General features: G+C 33.5%; 1 protein-coding gene across 1 annotated transcript in view; it reads right to left on the bottom strand.

Annotated features, from left to right (window-relative positions):
* Positions 1-1,127: 1,127 nt before the first annotated feature.
* The window catches only part of LOC129276055 (kinesin-like protein KIF1B), a 39,052-nt gene continuing 22,893 nt past the window's right edge, over positions 1,128-17,286 (bottom strand). Inside the window, exons 19-25 of the mRNA XM_064109719.1 lie at positions 14,916-15,061; positions 14,318-14,602; positions 13,542-13,867; positions 12,771-12,782; positions 9,409-9,622; positions 5,448-5,566; positions 1,128-4,690 (exon numbers count right to left, since the gene is read on the bottom strand). Coding sequence (XP_063965789.1) covers positions 4,639-4,690; positions 5,448-5,566; positions 9,409-9,622; positions 12,771-12,782; positions 13,542-13,867; positions 14,318-14,602; positions 14,916-15,061 — 1,154 coding nt within the window. The 3' untranslated portion in view covers positions 1,128-4,638. The remainder of the gene's footprint in view (positions 4,691-5,447; positions 5,567-9,408; positions 9,623-12,770; positions 12,783-13,541; positions 13,868-14,317; positions 14,603-14,915; positions 15,062-17,286) is intronic.

The raw sequence follows: 17,286 nt of genomic DNA on the forward strand, positions 1-17,286 counted from the left end.
GCAGCTTATTTCTTAATGATCTTTATGCGAGTTGTATTAAACACATTTTCCCATATCTTCAGACTGAGAGATATGCTTTTTTGACAGAATAATGCTTTTTATGCAAAATTGCCCATTTGAAAATTGCTTCTATGATAAATACACTGATACCTTTTAAATGTCCATAAATCTGTCACTTGTGAAATTATTTGGATAGAAATTGTTTTATGAATTACTTTTCACACCATCTATACTGATCCCATATACATCATCTGAGAATGTATACCAATCAAAAAACGTATATTACTATTACTGAAAAAGATATATTAATCCACTCTTGTGAAAGAACTTTAAAAAATACCCACAAAAACAAACATACAAAACAAAATGTTCATTACATACTCTAAACACAAATATCATATTGCACAATTTTCAAAATATATTCATTATGCTTCTTTCATTATAACTTTGAAATGCAGTAAATATTCAATTTACAAAACAATATTGTTTTAGATTGCACTGATAGAAAAGCAAAGCATGATATTTGTGTTAAATGACATGTATTTAGCTGGAAAATTGAAATTGTAATGTGGTAAAAAGCACCATTTTCCAAACCCTTAATTGCTATAGAAATTCATAGTGACAAAATTCACTAAATAATGGTAGAAAACATAATACAAACAAAGTAAAAAAAAACCAAAAGCAATGTTAAATTCACTTCCCTAATAATCATAACATTAGATTTCTCAATGTTTCTTCTACTTGATATTTGGTTTTATATTTACTATAAGATTTGTTGGTATTTACTGTTTTTACTTTGGAAAATATCTGATAAATCCTATTTTCCATCAATAATACAGTGCATCATCAAAAGAATATTTTATTTTAGCTTAGTTTGGTATCTAACCATTTAATGCAAGACAATGCATGCTACCACATCACTACAGAAAATAATAAAACTCATTTATATGAAAAAGAAAGACAGATATTTGTTTTTTGAAATCTTGACTAAACTTCATCCCATGCCTCTGATATGTGATGTTCTCATCTTTTACAAAACCAGGACCCCATTTCATAAAGACTTGTTATAATAACAAAATCTGGAACAAATTTACCATCAGCCAATCAGATTGAATCATTTCAGTAGCTTTTAACTATTATAACAAATTTGATTTTATTACAATTTTTATGAAACATGCCCAAGAGGTCGGCTTTCCAAATTGGACAAATTTTGTCAAAACTCAAAGCATCAAACAAGAGTATAGAATAAAAAGGCCCGTATTCTGAAGTCAGGTTTATCTTAAACCATGGTCTAAGTCTGGTCTAAAATTATGGGGAGCCAAAAACTAAACAATTCTGCTTGTATTGTATATATCTTATATTTACTATTCAGTTTCCTTTTGCTTTCATAATGAAGAAAAATACTTTAGTTATCATTCCCAAACAATTTTGGCATCATATGAGTTAATAAATTGGATGTGTACTTTTATGGGCTTCATATTCCGATTGGCTCTCCATAGTTAAACCACAACTTTAAACCAGGGTTTAATTTAAACCCGAGTTCAGAATAGGGGCCATAGAATGTAAAATGACATAGATCAATACAATGATATATTCACTGTTATCTTCAGAAAAATCTATCAAGTAATAATAAATCAAAATATTTTCAAAATGCAGCTGATTTGATTTCGTTGTCAGTCACTTTGTCAGATTGCAAAAAAATTCTTGTCATCTACGTTTACCCTAGTTTCAAAACACCATAGGTAGCTTTGTATGGTAAGTAAGCTAGCCTGGAAATGATCACTGTCCTCGAGAAAAAAATGCATACATTCAGGTTATTTCTACTACGTAATTCCCCATCCCCTGCATAAACAGAGCTGAATATACATAGTGTATTTGGAATAAATATACATATCAATTAAAGTTCTTCCTTAAATTTATCCGACATTAAATAATATCATACAAAGTCTACAGATGATATATATTTATATATTTGTCATATTTACATGATGCTAATCATAGCATCCATAAAATTTCAGTTTTTATCCTACATGCATGTGTGAACACTGACTCTACTACAAAATGAATCTGTACTAGTCCCCATGGCTGTTGGAATATATCTCGGCTTATTACATGCACATGTACAGATACAAACTTCAATTTAGGACAAAAACTGGTCATCCAAAGGATTCAGTTATGTTCCTTATATATTATCATTTCATTATTTCATAATTTCTGACACTGAAAATAAACAGGTATTGCATTAATCCAAATTAAAAACTTCAACTATGTTTTGGTAGGATACATTGCTAAGATTTTGAAATGAAAATATCTGAGGTTTCAATACGAAATCATAAGCACCTATGGTATTACCATTACATTAGCAAACCCTTTTCACAAAAAAAAGTCATATACATGTATGCCATGATTGATACATGATGTACAGTATATCAACAGAAAATTTCGGTGAAATACTGGAAAAGTTGTTTAGGGCTAACAGTTTAATTTACTGTAACAAGAAATTTTTTATTTTTACATGAGGAAGCTGATCCGCCATAAGAATTAAGTACTTCGTAAGATGACATTACTCGTACGGCAACTACATCAATTAAGAATTTCATATATGAAAGGGTACTTCAAGCAGCAGAAAGATTCATAATTTCTGCTGTATTTTTTTTTGGATAAGCTATAAACCTCCCCTTTTTATAGATTTTCAAGACACATAATATATCCCAAAGACTGTGGAGGGACCCCCCACATTTCTATGCTCTTTAAAATGTATCCATGTTTACTTTGGGTGCTTTTAATCAATATCTTACCTTTTTAACCATTAAGTAGCAAACCTACGTACACATAGAAATATTACTCTGGGAGATACAAAATACAAATGTATAACATATGAATGTAATGAAAAGAGTTAACACAATGAACTTTGTAAAAGATAGAAGAATAACTCATATATAGATGGTGGGAGAAGGTATTGGTGGTAAAGTAGAAAAATAAAATAAAAAAGAAACACCTGAATTTGTTATAGAACACAAGCTTGAATTGTTTCTTTTTTGGTGTGCGGTCTACAATATATTCCCCTAGATTTCCAACAGCCACAGTCATATTTTATTACACACATATAACACTGAGCACACACCGTTTGACACTTGCATTAGCAGCACACATAGCATACATTCGGTTAAATAATTTGTGTCTATTTACATGGCAAAATAGCTGGTTTGATGGCATCCAATCTTTGTAGTTCTTATGACATTTACATTTCTTTTTACAATTTTTATTCTGACAGAGCTCTCCTATAACACCGTTATATTGCATTTCCCCATCTTTTTATTTTTATATTTACAGTACAGTCCCAATTTGGGCTGCAAGGTGTAAACAACATGGTGTAAGATACTGTTTCAAACTGGTGTTTAATAGGAAGGTGTTGATTTGACTTGAAAGTAATAAGTTAATATTATGTGAATGTCGTACTGGCCATTTGGAAGGGCAACAAAAGGCCCTAGATAAAGAAGTCCAATATGATGGAACACATATCATTATGAAAAGAATACCTTGGTCTGAAATCAACACATTAAAATTCAACGAAATGCATTTTCTATTCAGACAAACCATCTTGCACATCAAGACAATATATTCATAAAGATAATTTTCTTGAATCTTTTGAGGTCTTTGTAACAGTTTTCGATGTACAACCTTTCATGAAATCAATGCAGATCAGTGCTTCTTAAAGTATCCCTTGAGCATATTTATCCGTTTGAGACAGCCCGCATACATGTATATGCATTCTGAAGTGTGTTGTAGCAAAATCATTCAGTGTCCAACACGTTAAAAATGAGGTGAATCCTATTACATGTACATTATTTTCATTTTCTTCCAACAAATTTGTGACAATAACTTATTACATTGAGCGTTATTAAATAAGTTTGTATATCTCAAATTGGCAACATCAATATGACTCTGTCATTGTTGTTGTTTCAGCTGAAGTGGCATTTCCATCAATTAGATGACTTTTTCCAAATTCATCACTGGATGTTTCTGAAAGTTTATGCACTTTAAGTGAATATGGATTGATGAATAATATTAAGAAATTAGATCTTTGCCAATATACATGTAATTTCAACAGTTCCATCACACTGTCGATTTACCAGTACAGGATTAAGTGATCATACTTGTTTTCTTTACAGTTTATGAATCAGTGGCAATGGAAAATGGCAGAGTATGTTTTATTAGTTTCTTTAAACTCTTTCTTTTCACATTTGCTGTGTGATTTGGAGAGCGGTACATCACACGTTATTACATGTACTGTACATGTAGGTGCTCAAAGTAGGTGTTCGACTGTTCGATAAAACTGGGCCTACGACAATCTACTGAAACATGCATACATGTATGTAGGTTTCTTCCAAGTTCTTCTTCTTGCAGATGGTGGTGGTGATGATGACAACAATGATAATGACGATGACGATATTTGGAATCATGGTCAGAAGGACGACAGATGATTTCCTTAGGCTGGCTTTCTACAGTACATGTAGGTACACGTGTTTAAATACTTAGTGTTTATTCCAAGTTCTTTATCTTAAAGATTGCAATGATGTTGATGATGACGATGATTTAAATATACGGTCAGAAGGACGATGGATGATATACATGTAATTATACTGGTAGCTGTGTGGCACCCACTCCTGATCGCCGAGCAAGCTTTGATCTGGAAACAAAAATAGAATAACAATGATATAGTGTGAGTCAACACAATAAGCAAATTCATAAAATCAGGAATTATATTTTCTTGAAAGATACAATGTTTGGATAATTATTTTATTTCAATAACTGTGAACATTTATTTATGTATCTACATGTATGACAGACGAATATTAGAATAGAATATAGAAAATAGAAAAAAAATGAATAAATAGCATGTGCATTACACGAATATAGAATAAAAATAATGCATACAAACATGGAAAATAATAGTCATTAAATGAAACTAAAGATAAAAACTAGAAATAAAATTACAAATATAATTGAAAAGAATTAATAAATAACAAATATTTGAAACAAAAAATGAAACAATAAATGCATTCATTCATAAATGAATAGATCAACAAATACATAAATACATTAAAAAACTGAATAGATGAATAACAAAATGATAAACAAACAGAAAAATTTTGAGAACTGGGGCCCGTCTTACAAAGAGTTGCGATCGATCCGATCAACCACAACTATGGACGGCCAGCAACGTCAACATCTACAATGCAAATTTGTTCAAAATATTTTCTAGATAATGATGTTCATGCATACATTCATGATTCTCTTGAAGATTCAGTGTGATTCTCTTTGCTTACTAAGGAGATTGTGTAAATTTCCTGTAGATAAAATTATGCTATGGATGGATTTCCATACAGTTGAGATTGATTGGATCAATCTTAATACTTTGTAAGACGGGGCCCAGAAGCATTTACCTGATAGATCCAGCGAGTAAAGGATTGAAGGCATAAAGCCAGTCAAAGACATCCTTATCACCCAACGTCTGAAGAAGGAAACCTCTATACTTGGTACACACTGAGAAGGTGTTTGGTGTCTGTTGTGACAAAAGAAAATAAAAGAGTTTCATTAACAACAAATAACAAAAGAAATAAATAAAGAAAGAAATAAATGAAATATATTCTCTGGAAAAAGCGCTACATAAATCCAATTATCATTATAATTATTATCACTACTTGGGCAACAAAACCTCATTTCTAAAACAAAAGCCCCAAAATGTTATGATCTGGGACTCGATAACCAAAATTAAGTGAACAAAAAACCCTGTGTAAGAGGTTTCGTCACCCACATGTAGGTGTTCATTCATAAGACCAAGAGAAAAGATGTTTTACATTGAAAGTTCACTAGAGAAGGCTTTACATATTAAAGAAAGAGGATTTTTTTTAAAGAAAAGGTGTGTAAAACTACATTTCTTTCAAGCAAATACATGTATATTTGCTACATGTAAGTTACATTACCATCCATAAGAGCTCATAAATAGATTTTGCATAACGATAAGTTAGATGATTATCAAACATCATGTTCATCAAAACAATCTCTATTCATCAGTGAAGGTGTTCTGCTTTGTCACAAGTTTTGTCTGACCATAAACTTGAGGATTTTGAATTCTAAAGACAAGTTATGCTGCTTAAAGTGCTTATTAAAGCATGCAGGTATATGTAGATCTCAGCATTCAGTGAACTGGATGAGTGCAAAAATATTCATTCATGAAGTGCAGTACTAGTAGATGCCTTGATTTTATGGACTAAAACGTTTTGCAAAGGACACAAACATCAAAAATAGCACAATCCAACATTTGTAGTATGTGCCAAAAGTGTAGCAAACATGGACCTAGGTTCTGAAGCTTTCCGAGTCTTTTGCAAGGATTGTTTGTTGTTTGGTGCAAATAAAAAAAAATACTTACAAATATTTCAAGTATCATGTGATGTTATTTCTATGCAATTTGTTCGCACACATTAATCAAAATTAATCAAAAAATCATATGTACGGGATCCATGAAAAACATGCATGTTTGGGAAGTCTGTTTGTCTTGCATTACCCGAAAGTATGCATGTATATTAAGCTTTCTAATTTTTGAAAATTTCGGCTATCCTCATCTTGTTCACACATTCTTTGTGTATGTCGACTGACTGTAGTTTATCAATGGTACAAACGACATTTGTATAAACATTGTGAGAATGTCTCGCAAATTGAGCAGTAATGGTTTCATTACTCCATTGTGGTGAGAGAAATGCAACCGAATTTAGATTTTTGCCACTTTTTCTTTCTTCTGTATTTGCATTCTTCGCAAAACTTTTGCAGGTCCCTTGAAAACCACACTTAATGATCCTTTGCCAACTGAAACCAGCAGTGACTGTACAAAACCTATACAAATCACAGAATCCAGTACTCAACAGGTTAGAACCTTAAAAATCAACAAACGTCCCCAAAAAATGTTTTGAAATCTGCACATTGTAAGTTCATTTTCAATGTTTCAGTATATCATATTCAATTATATATTTTTTTTTCTTTGAAAAAAATCTCTAAAATTTTGGCAATGAGATAAAATCCTCAAAATTGTTGTTCTCACAAGCAAATTGGCAATCTTTCACTTGTATTGACATTCTCTATCAATCAAAAAAATATTTTCATTTCTAATGAATACAGTTTACAAAAGAAATGATAGCAATGAGAGAAAAATATTCAAGTTGCCAATTTGAAGAATAATGAGTGATTGAATAAGGCAACAATTGATTTGGTATGGATTGACCTGCTGAATACTGAGTTCTATGCCTTTCCCATTCATGTAGACTTTGTACAATGATCACCCGGCAGCAGTAGGGTTAAATGCATATTGCAATAGAAATATCAGTGAAAATGAATGAGAGCGTGCATGCTATAGATTCAGCATATTTTTATCTTGTGTAAGATTCAATATCCAGAATTACCAAAACAATCCTTAAGATTAAACAAACCCAAAACACTAATTAAAAATACTAATTAAATAATACATATAAAAAAAAATGACAGTAACTATTCTTTCGACAGGATCTATAATTCATATTGAGTAAAGAATCTACTTTGATTTTGGAAAAAAAAAAAAAAAAATCATTTAAAATGTTTCGCTGTTCTGGATTAATAGCAGTTACTTGATAAACGACTGATAGCCACAATTATTACAAAAGTGAAACAGCCAACAAGCAGAAAATGTCATGCAATATAAAGTGAACATTCAACACATAAACATAAACATGTACATGGAGAAATTGGTGTAGGAATGATTGGGGATTTATATTACAAAAAATAATAATTGAAGAAAAAGCAATAAAAAAGCAAAAAGTTTAATTCTTAAAAAAAAAAAAAAATTAGAATGAAAGAAATTTCACAGCTTCATGCAAATAGTGTATTTTTCAAATTGCATGAATACATTGGAAGCACATGCTTCTTTGCTGTTCCTATTAAGCAGAAAGTGATAATGAGTTGATAGTTGTTTAAGAATAATTCCTTGACCAAATCTCACTTATTCCAGGTCTTTGAATTATTCTAAGATATTTGAATACTATGTGTCTTGTATTAAATTAATTTTATTCTGACTTTATACTAAAGTTTGGAATCTTTAAGCAGAACACGATGCAACAGTAGTAATCTTTTGTCTTTCCACAAAAGCAACACAGTACATGAACACATGCAAGTTCACCACAACTATATAGTCAGGTATAAAATAATTAATACAGCAGACCAAAATTATACCAATTCTACCACCATCCCTGTGTTAATCTATACAAAGTAATACAGTACATGTGGATGAACTTGTTAATAACTAATTTCAGAATGATTCATTTTAAAAGCTTTTTTTTATCAGTGTTAACTCTTAAAATTGACATTATTTTGTTCACTCGGTCCTGAATTGGATTGTTAATAGATTAATGCAAGCACATGTACATGCAAATGAATGACTTTCAGGGTTGGTTTTTTAATAATAATATTCCGCATTTATATAGCGCTTAACACGTTGGAACGACGTCTCTAAGCGCTTTACAGATATATTTTACACTATGTTTTGTTTTCAATGATGTGCAAAATTTCTATGGTACATGTAGTATGAAAATGCCTTAGAATATATCCATTTGTAACAAGGTACAAGGACAAAATGGATTTGGGGAGGGGGAATAGTAAAGATATATATGATAAAAAACAATAAAAAAAATAATAGAATAAATCAAAGATAACCAGCCACCAAAATATTCTCTTTTTGTAAAGATGAACAATGAGATCTGCTTCTGACATACAATTGTTCCAAGTTTTGATGAAAGATGTATATAGTAGATAGAAATATGCTACAAAAACATGATTTTGTCAAAAAGTGACCAACCAATGATTCTAAACTACAAGGTACATGTGCTGATAAGTGAGAGGTGGCAGCAGGGATGAAATATTAATTTGACTCTGACAGAACATTCATGTTCAAATAAATCCCAACAGTGTTACATGTAAATCAAACCCACACAGTAGGATGATCAATATTTTGTTAAGGTTGTCAAAATATAGACAACCAATTAGTCTTCAAAAAGAAATCTGTGTTTTTGGTATTAATTCCTTTGCAATGTAATGCATACAAAGACCAGTGCTGCAATTACCTTTTCCAGTTGGTCTCCCCAAAATTCACAAAAGTTAAAAGAAATATTTCTTGGGAAGATTATCTTAAAACCTGGGTAAAAAGGGGTAAAGTTCAAATTTAGGGCTCAAACTGAGTCTTTGTTGCTCCAACTAAACTAAATCTATGGTGCGATCTATTTGTGAAAACATAACGCGTTATACTTTGGTGAGTAGTGATCTTTGATGAGATTAGGATTAGGATTAGGGATTAGGATTAAGAACAGTAGGGACATGTAGACTAACGACAATGCTGAGAAGCCTTGCCCTAAGCATGGCCTGCTGGTCTTCGCTGTATTCCACCCTCGCTGTCGCTAGGTTGATCAGACCCCGTTCCACTGGATCCTTCTCGTTGTTGTAGATGTAGACGTAAGGTCGGCGAACCACCACGTACCGCGTCACCCAGCCGGCGGTCTTCTCCTCTAGGAAGTTGAGGTATCCTCGACGAGACACCACAGGACTGCAAAAAAAGATCAAGAGTTACATTACTCAGTAATATTGAAAGCAATTAAGAATTCCTAAAGATATAAAAATTATTTTTACAGTTTGCTGTAGCAATAGAGTAAGAATTTAACCTATGGCTGAGCTAAGAAGAAAGTTAAAACTTGTATGAAGCAAATAGCGGAGATATTTCAGATTATTATAGAGTACATGTACATGTATGTCCCCCAAAACACGAAAATCAAGAATGATCAATGTTTGTATCAAAGTTATACTTGATAACTGATACATAAATATTTCACGTATGAGTGAGAAGAAAAAAATTCAAAGAAAGGCCCCCAAAATATAATTTACTAATTTGTATTTGAATTTCAAAGAGAAAATCTCAATTTTCGAAAGTTCGCTTTCTGTTCTGGTATATTTTATCTAAATTTCGCATATTTTGATCAACAATTTTAAAGGGGAATCCAACCCAAATAAAAACTTGTTTTAATAGGGAAAAGAAAAATCAGACAAGTTGATAGGTGAAAGTTTGAACAATATTGGACAAACAACAAGAAAGTTATGAAGTTTTTAAGTTGTAAATATTGGTAATCACTATACCCATGGAGACTTCAAATTGGCCGCATATGGGATGTCATAGTGATGTAAGGCAAGGACTACTCTTCCATGTACTCCAATACATATTTTGGCTAAAATGTCATTTTTCCCAAAAGTTTTATTTCAAATTATATTTTTCTTTCATGAGGACATAAAACAATATACTACCTGGGTTATATTTAGATTACCGCCCCAGGGGAATGGGTATTTAGGAAAAAAACACAAATCCTTGATAATAAAGTACATGGCCTATGGGAAAGTTGTCCTTGCCCCTTGTCATAATTTACTCACTCAGTTGCCAATTTGAAATCTACATAGTATTAGTGATCTCAATTTTAAAGCAGCTATAACTTTCTTATTGCTTGTCGGATTTCTTTCAAACTTTCACCATTCTGTTTAATTTATTTTTTTCCTTCCCAACACAACATTTTATGGCCAAGGCTGGATTCCCCTTTAAAGAAAAGTTCACACCACACACACAAACAAATAAAGAAGAATGTTAAGACAAGTGTTTCATATATGTATACATGAATTGCATCAGGGTCCTGTAATGCAAAGGTTTATAACGATTAATTGTAGGTAGGCTTGATCAAAAGGGATTGTACATTGTAGTCAATCTAATCATTCATTAAAAAATGTTCTACATGTACATGTATGTTGATTGCTAAGTTTTGTGTTATGGACCCCTAATCAGTCTAAGAATGCCTTTATTTGGCCTTTGGGTATTGCATATAGGCCCCGGGGGGGGGGGGGGGGGGGGCCACTTCCATTGACGAGTTGATACCATGCGCGACCATGGGGTCTCGAAAAGCACCCTTAACACATATTTTCCATATTCTGAAAATGCACCCCTTTACAAGACAGTATTGGCGTGAAACCCTACCCTTAACAAGTATTGGAAACAAAACGATACTCTTGACAAGTATTCCCTGAAATGAACCCCTAAACAAGTACAGCGATATGTCACGGGTCCGTCGGTCGTCGGTTACTTTTACACATCACTTGGTTTAGAACGGCCCTACCTTCCACACGTCGCGCAAATCGGACTCTAAACACGTAGTGTTGGGGCAAAAAGGACATCCTTTATAAAACATTTTAATTTTGTTTTATCATCCCCGCAAATTTGACCCTAAACACGTAGCTTTCCTAACGAAATAGATACAATTTTTTCATTATTTTTGTGTTTTTGACACCCTTATCACGTTACGTACATGTACGTAACGTGCCCTATCTTGAAAAAGACATCCTTTTTACGTGTTTTTTTGGTCGCGCATGGTATCCACTCGTCAATGTAAGTGGCCCCCCCCGGAATATAGGCATTCGCAGGTGGATGAAATTCAAGGAAATGTGTTAATAATGGTGTTCTTGCACTGACAACACTAACAATATAATCCCACAGCAAAACAGGTAATTATGAAAAAAAAAAATAGTGAGTTTAAATATTTCATATTCACCAGAAATATTCACATTCAAGACAACTTCAATCCGATTCAAACCACAATACAATATTCAACTGGAGATAGAAAATACCATTTCCATATTTGAGGCTTTTTTCAAGTTCCTTCCCGTTGAAGTGATTTCAATTCTACCTTGCTTACGATTTCAAAATTGTAAACACTTAAAGCTGAAAATATCATCAAAACTCTTTTCTTCTTTACTAGAATCATCACAGAAATAATATCATCTTCATAACCAAATTCATTTTTTTAAAGCCACCCAAGTGACTTCACCATCTTCATAAATTAATTCATTTATGAAAAGCCACTCAAATGAATTCATGAATTAATTTGCTGCAATTAGAATTCTAAACTTTTAATAGCATTATATTGACGGTAGTGTACATATACATTTTTGCTTTTAAAAGGTTTTATTCAAAGACATTAAGACGCAAAATATTTGAATGATTTCTGAAAAAGAATTGTCTGTAATTAAATTCGCGATTAGAACATACATGTACATGTATAAGTAATTCGAACATTTGCATTTGTGCTCCAGATGTGTCTGTTCCATGCAACTACATGATTTTCTAAACTACAGTGTACATTTGGTATTAGACTTCTTGGCTTCTTTATTTAATTTTTTTTTGCAGAGATACAGCACTTGGCAAATTTCAGGAGGGGCACGCAACTCGCATGCCATTTTCAGTGGGTGTAATAAAAGGGCAAAAGAAAGGAAGGAAAGGGGAAATTGGGAAATTACATGTAAGTAATATGATGAATAACCAACCAAAGAAGCACTGCAATTTCAGCAAACACCAGATTTTAGGAGCGTAATTAAAGCACCTTTTAAATATAACATTAAAAGAGGCCCATTTTTGTACATGCTGCGAAGCCGCAGGGACACTATTCATAGATATGCTATTGCGAAGATGTAACTGATCCTCAAATCTCATGAGTTAGCTTTATTTTGCCACATGCTTCAAATCTTGCAGCTTCTATAGCACTATCCGATTTCAATAAGAATGATTGATTGATAAAATGATCAGGGAATTAAATCATACAAACATTCAAAGAAACCAACAGACACAAATCAAGCACAACAGCAAAACAACTTGCAAATCACCGTACCTTAAGCCGGAGCTACATGTAAAAGGATAGGGACAGAGAAATAAAATCAGAAGTGAGATTCAAGGTGGGTGAAAGCAATAAAACAAAGTATATGTAAATAAATAAAACTAAAAGAAAATAAAAGGAAATACATAAGATCTGGATACAAAATGCTTAACAGGTGATGGGTATTTTAAAGGGGGAAACTAAAGAGAAGTCATGTATGTAATTTTTTTGGAAAAGATATGAAACAAAAATGCATGCAACGGACTGTTCTAGTGACCTGCTTCATTTTTATATAGAGAGCTATTTGAAAATTACAAGGATAGATTTTAAGTCACAATATTCTTCTAGTCACCTGCTCTTAATGAACAAAGTGCAGTTTGAAAATGAAATAAAGTTACGATTTTTGATTACAATACTATTCTAGTGACCTGAAATCACAAACAAAGTGCTAATTGAAAACGAGGAAGGATGAATATTTCAAATCCACAAAACTATTCTTGGGACTTGTATGCTTTTTTGTTAAGGAGTGGTGTTTAAGATTTATACAGGGTTGTGATTTTTAAGTAACATAACAACACTGTTCTAGAAACCAGTTCAATCGTTTACAGAGTGCTGTTTTAATGATGTCCTTTATGGGCAGGTTTCTGAAATGTATAATTCCTTTAGATCTATTTAATAGAAACAAGTGATGGTGTTCAGGCCTTTCTATACAGGTGTTCACTTAAAGCAGGATCGGCTGTAGGCCTACAATCAATAAAGCTTGCAACACAAACTTCTAATTCTCACCTAACTCTGATCTCCTCCACCTCTGGCACGTAAAGAGGGCGGAGTCCACCCCGCCCCTTCTTTGCAAAGCCATCCCCGCATCCTGCCCCCACCGGTGAGGTGCAGTCATCGGCGGAACTCTGGATACCCGGCAGCTCGGTCGGGATGGGTATCTTGCGGCCCGTGGTCGGTGAGAGACAGCGGAGATCTGGGAGAGAGGAGGCTAGAGACTTGTTCTGCTCGTTGACGTTGCATTTGGAGGGGCTGCGGGGGGTGGGGGTCTCGATCTGAGGTGGGGAGTCTGCACCTGTTACTTGGAGTGTGACAGGCGGGATGTCGGCAGATTGCTATATAGGGAATGAAGAAGAGGAGAAATGGAAAAGGTACAGCATGTCAGATCTTGGCTTCTCATGTGGTTCCACGACATTCGCTTCGGCGACAATTGCTCTGCTCTAAATTCCACACACTAATGGAATAGCCAACTACCCTACCCTAGACCTAACCCTAAACCTTACATGAGAAGCTATTGCAACCCTAACCCTATATCTTAGACAAAATAGAGCCCAGAGCAGCTGTCGCAAGAGCAAATGTTGTGTCATCTCTCAGGTCCTCCGCTCATATGCTCTAAAAGCTGCATAATACACAGTGATTTTACTTCCACAAATTTTCAGACTAAACAAACTCAGCATTTAATTCACCTTCTGATATTCATTATACACAAGTCCAAAGTAAATGGACATACAATGTACTGTAGATGAGGGTCGGTGGGTCTTCACAGGTATTTCTATGGAACATACCTTAACAGCCGGTGGGCTACGCAAGGGTAGCTGGCTCTGCGTCAGTAGCTTGAGGCACTTAGCGATAAGCTCCTGTCCTTTCACAGAGTCGCCGCTAGCCACGCCCCCTGCCCCGTCGTCCGCGGAGACAGCGCTATCCATGGAGGAGAGGGTGTCGGACTGCGTCATGTTGGATGCTGTGACGTTGTCCCCGGTGACAGAGGATTCCATGGACAGGCTGCGAGTGTTGTACTGCTCCTGGGCGATCTTCTCATGGAGGAGGAGAGAATGACGAGCCTTCTCAACCTAGGAACAAATAAATTAGTAACATATTGAAAAGTTTAGTAAAATATACTCAAATACATGTACACGTACATACTGACCAAATCATAAAAGTGTAATACTAGTATTATATAATCAGTAGAATAGAATAGAAAAGGCTTCTTTATATTTTTAATCGTTTGTATCAATTTCATTGCTCTTAAAAACAGGCCCCTGTGCCCACCAAGCCAGGCCTAGCAAATGCATTAAGGCAAAAAAGACAGGCTTGGGTCATATATATATATCTTAAACATGTATTTGTATACTCAATTCAATTCAAATTTCATGCAACTCTCACTTCTTCTAATCTGCTAAGTTTCTCCAGCTCCCATTGATGGTCTAGGATGAGAGAGTCAGCTCTAGGTCTCCACCCTTTCAGGTTCTCTTCCCCGCGGACGTAGGTCCCTGACGTATCAATCACCTTTCTCATCCTCCGTTGGGTCCCTACAAAAGTGCAATGAACCCAAATTATAGGAGTTAATGACTGAAATGCAGTGATAAAACAAATATTTCTTTTATCAATTAGCATATGTTATACAACCTCATGGCAGTAAAAGGAAAAATTTGCAGAGGTCTAATAAATTACATACAATTGTTGAGGTGATAAAGCTAGCATGATTATTATTTGAAATTTTTGAACTTGTAGTGAAAAAAAAATGTTGTTGAGTTATTTTCTAACTTAAAATTTGATCTAATCAGGAAGTTTGATCTTTGAATTTTTAATGAATCAATATATGACCCTTGAATTTTTACAAGTGACCTGTACTTTATTTCATTAAAGATTTAAAGTCTGAGTAAGACTGACGATGAACACCCACAGCCTTGCTTAGAAACATTGCATTTGTTCTCCATTCCAAGCAGGTGCTGCCACTACATTTAAATTCATTGGGACAATAATTTTTGTTTCAACCGCATTTGATTAGCTTTATATTCTTCAAATTGAAAACATTAGAATTGTATTTTATTGATACACTTTTCCTATCAATTGTAGGTCAGACATGAATGAGGACTTATCTTTGAAATTAGACATTCAGTTCATGATGTCATGCTACCTTAAATTCTATTGCTGCAATGTCAGTTGCTCTAACAAGGCCATTTTATTGTCAGCAATCAAAAACATATCAAACCTTGCTTTACCTTCTTTCAAAAAATACCTGTCAACCTAGTCGTACACATTATTTTCTACAGAATTATATCTAAAATGCATCATAATGCAGATTAATCCTTTTGCATGCAATAACTGGTGCTTCAAATTCAGTGCTAAGCAGGTGTTAGCTTTCTCAGGAACAAGGTGTTTAACACTCAAAATCGGTGTTTAACTTCTGTATTAATAATTGCAGTATTAAGGAGTTAAAGATGAAAACCGAGTGTAATACCCATCATCAAGGCATTAATAATGGTAAAATTAAGATTTTAGGATTTAACACTAACACCTGACTTAACACCAAACTTCAAGCACAACTATAACTTTTTTTGCATGCATATACATGTCATTTACGCACTGTCATGTTGATAATCTCATGCAATGTAGGGGGATGAAATCAAGATTAACTGCTTTAACCAAGTTACGACAGGGAACCACTTGAAGCATTATCCAATAACTGTATCAAATTGGCAACATTATTTTTCATTCATTGCATTGTTCTTCAGATTAAAAAATGTACAGTATATCTGAAATGAATTTCAGAAGTTACAACAGTTGCCAATTTGATTGGAAAACAGTGATTTTCAACTACATGAATATACAGTATATCTGAAATGAGTAAAAATAATTTCAGAAGTTACAAGAGTTGCCAATTTACTTCGAAAACAGTGATTTTCCTCTTGCCTATTCACCAATTTTACGACTTATTTTCCAACAAGAATATTAAGTATCTACATGTAAATGACAAACAGCCATGCCATCAAAATGGGCAGAGTACAATATATATATTTTTTTTCTTTTTCTGCTCCATTATTTGGTTCTTATTTTCTTTTGAGATCTGCATCAAGTATGTCAGATTTGTCATAACTGGTTTTAAGTCAGTAATCATGATCAATAAAATATGAATATCAAAATTGAAGTGTGGCATAACATCAGTGAGGTACATGTACATGCAAAAAACTACTTTTTTTTATTACCGAGACCATGCGTGATATTAACTGTCCTTTTAAGGACCAGACGGTGCTGATGTATATTACATACAAAATGCAGGGGAGGGTTTCATGCAGTAAAAAATAAAAATAAATAAACTTTAAAGAAAAAAAGAACTCCATTGTCTGTATCTGCAATGGAGTCTTGAATCTAGTGATGGCAAAAAAAATTAAGGCGGAATATAGCATACTTTTCGAATTTGAAACTGGTATATATACATGTAGTGTACGTACTGTACATGTATCAGTGGTACATGTCTTTTCAAACAAATGTAATCAATTATTTAAAGATTTATACCTTTCGCAAAATCATAGGGGTCTATAACGCATAACCTTATTTGTAACCTTTACATGTAGTTTATAGAAACATGATGAGATGATGGTGAAAAGTCAATTATGCCGGGGCTAGAGTCATTAAAATCTTTTCCTGATAGTAAATTGTGTCCAAAAGGTAAACCAAATTTTTCAAAAAGTCATATGATATTTTTATATACATGTAAAATGCACAGTCATTTGCTATATAGCTCCTTCTGATC

The sequence above is a fragment of the Lytechinus pictus genome, chromosome 14 (genome assembly GCF_037042905.1).
Source record: "Lytechinus pictus isolate F3 Inbred chromosome 14, Lp3.0, whole genome shotgun sequence".
In the NCBI taxonomy this organism is placed as follows: Eukaryota; Metazoa; Echinodermata; class Echinoidea; order Temnopleuroida; family Toxopneustidae; genus Lytechinus; species Lytechinus pictus.